Source organism: Nanorana parkeri, unplaced genomic scaffold (genome assembly GCF_000935625.1).
Source record: "Nanorana parkeri isolate BGI_ZX_2015 unplaced genomic scaffold, ASM93562v1 scaffold305, whole genome shotgun sequence".
Lineage (NCBI taxonomy): Eukaryota > Metazoa > Chordata > Amphibia > Anura > Dicroglossidae > Nanorana > Nanorana parkeri.
The window spans coordinates 47,244-49,975 of NW_017306573.1; the positions used below are offsets into that span (position 1 = coordinate 47,244).

The window sequence follows — 2,732 nt, forward strand, 5'->3', positions numbered from 1 at the left end:
TCACAGTCCCCTCCCATAGCTGCTGTCCACCCCCACCTGTCTACAGTCCCTGCTCCCCCATCTACAGTCCCCATCTACCTGTTTGCAATGCCCTCCCACCTGGCAGAATCTCCACGACGTCCAATACTGCCTAAGATTTCTGGTCCTGCGCCATCTGCCTGTGACGACATGCATCTGCCTGGGTAAGTATGCATTGCTGATGCTGGCCCTGGGCATGTTTCCTGCCCAGAAGGGAATTTAGGCACCAGTTGTTGTATCTTTTTGACTGCTACCTCAACTAAAGTGCTATAATACTCACCTGTTAGTTGCCTTTTCCCGGATTGACCCTTTTGTCGTCCCGGATTGACCCGACTTCTCTCTCACCTGCCTCGTCCCCTGTCTGGAACTGACTACTCTCTTGCCTTCCGCCTACCTCAGCCCTTGCCTGGACCTGACTACTCTCTCAACTGCCACAACCCCTATACGGCCTTGACTACTCTCTCGCCTGCAGCCTGCCTCGGCCCCTGCCTAGACCTGACTATTATCTCACCTGTCACGACCCTTGTCTGGACCTGGCTACTCTCTCGTCTGCCACCTATCTTAGCCCCTGCCTAGACTTGACTACTCACTCAACTAATGCCTGCTTTTTCGTTTGCTGCCTGCAAATACTCTGCCGGCTTACTCTCTTGGCTTCAGCCCTGTGAACAGTCTCCACATTATAGTATTTCCTCTATAGCCACCTCTGTGGGGGGCGATCCTGAGGGCAGCAAGCTGGTGCCAGTTTGCAGCCAAGGCAAACTGGCACCACTAGGGTTCCCAGCCCATCTCTACCATCAGAAGATCTGGTGAAGACCATCTGTCACTTAGACTCCGTGCCTCGGGTGAATCTGTGCCACCTGCCAGTTGGCACCATGTAAGTCCTTAGACATATCCCGGATATTGACCACTGATCAATTTCAATATAAAGAATGGAATAATGATACAACAAATACTTCCTATGTTCTCATATTGTATTTTAGGAGTGGCTTGGTACTGGGATTGCAGTTCTCTAAGACAATGCTATGAATTCAAAGAACTTCAGTGTCAGTAGGGTTTCCTAAAGGTGCTGCAAATTTCTGCCAACTGCATGTATCAAATACCATAATCTCTTGTCCCATACACATACTGTACATAATTCTATCTGTGGGCAGATAATGGTATTGCATTCAGCATTTGGTTTATGTATGGGTCTATGGTCACACGTTCAAGGACTCACCGATTGGTGAAATATTGCTTTTGGGTCAGCTGACCCTCTAACTAATCAAAGTATAAATGCTTTTTTACCAGCTGCCATGCTGTCTCCTTTGTCCCCCTTGGGTCCTGGTGGTCCCCTTTCTCCATTTGATCCTGGTGGTCCAGCAACTCCTGGTGGTCCTGTTGAGTCATGGAACAAGCACATGTACAGGTTATGTACAGGGACGGAAAAAGGCTGATGTCAGGTCAAATTCAGGCACTCACACTGATTGCATTTACAAATGATGTATCAATGAATACAGAGCTGGATTAGTTTGTGTCTTTTCTATCTGCTTGGAGTTCAGCTTTAAAATATGATAATTTATACCTGGTTCTCCGTTTCTTCCCGGTTTTCCATCAGTCCCATCTTTGCCCGGCAGTCCAGCCTTCCCGGGAGCTCCACATGTGATGATTGAGTAGGCATTCTCATCGGGGTCATGGCATATCTGTGTCCCCGGGGTCACTAAAGCCACATGAAGCAAAAGTAGGCCAAGAACCTTCACGAGTAGCATATTTCAATACAGCTGGTCTGTAGGGGAGATGGAAACCTTTGTTGTAATAGTAACGGCAGATAAGTTAAATGTCTGAAATAAATAATTAAATAATTGAGCCCATGTACTACTCTAGAACATCTAGGACCGGCAACTGCTCCCCTGATGCTATAATTATTTCTGTTTGCTGCCCTACCATGCTTTTCGCCCAGCGTCCATTGTGTACCTTGTCTCTGTTCAGGAGCTTCCTGTAATAAAGACCGGTCACTGCTACTCTCACTCCTTGTGCAGGGTGACTGGTCTTGTCTCTGCCCCCTCCTGTAATAAAGACCAGTCACTGCTACTCTCACTCCTTGTGCAGGTGTGACTGGTCTTGTCTCCACCTCCTCCTGTAATAAAGACCAGTCACTGCTACTCTAGCTCCTTGTGCAGGGTGACTGGTCTTGTCTCCACCCCCTCCTGTAATAAAGACCAGTCACTGCTACTCTCGCTCCTTGTGCAGGGTGACTGGTCTTGTCTCCACCTCCTCCTATAGTTTTCTGCAGGCATTCTGTATTGGGTTGCCTGGCTGGGCCCCTCCCATAGCTCTGCTCTTGGCACAGACTAGTGCAGCACAGTACTACTATCCTCACTACTGTTACAAGGTAAAATTTGGGTTTGCAAAAGCATTTGGAGCACCATTGAGGAATTTATTCAAATGAAAGTTTTTGTGTCCGGAGTTCAGCTTTACCTTTAACAATACCAAATCAAAGTACTAAACAGTAGGTATACTATCTATTTTTCACTCCACAGGTACTTTTATCCCCATTTTTGGGGTGGGGAGCACCTTGAACAAGTGGACCTTGGCCATCATTGACTTCCTGTAAAGTTTGGGCTACTCAGCATTGACTGAGGATCTTGTGGGCAGGAGGTTGACATCACCCCTGCTCTATGAAAGTCATGGAAATGTAGGTATACAGTCTAATTATTCTTCCCCTCACAGGTACTTTT

General features: G+C 47.4%; 1 protein-coding gene across 1 annotated transcript in view; it reads right to left on the bottom strand.

Annotated features, from left to right (window-relative positions):
• The window catches only part of LOC108788081 (pulmonary surfactant-associated protein D-like), a 7,189-nt gene extending 5,414 nt beyond the window's left edge, over positions 1-1,775 (bottom strand). The window contains exons 1-2 of the mRNA XM_018557815.1: positions 1,567-1,775; positions 1,303-1,394 (exon numbers count right to left, since the gene is read on the bottom strand). Of these exons, the coding sequence (XP_018413317.1) occupies positions 1,303-1,394; positions 1,567-1,763 (289 nt within the window). The 5' untranslated portion in view covers positions 1,764-1,775. The remainder of the gene's footprint in view (positions 1-1,302; positions 1,395-1,566) is intronic.
• Positions 1,776-2,732: the final 957 nt, after the last annotated feature.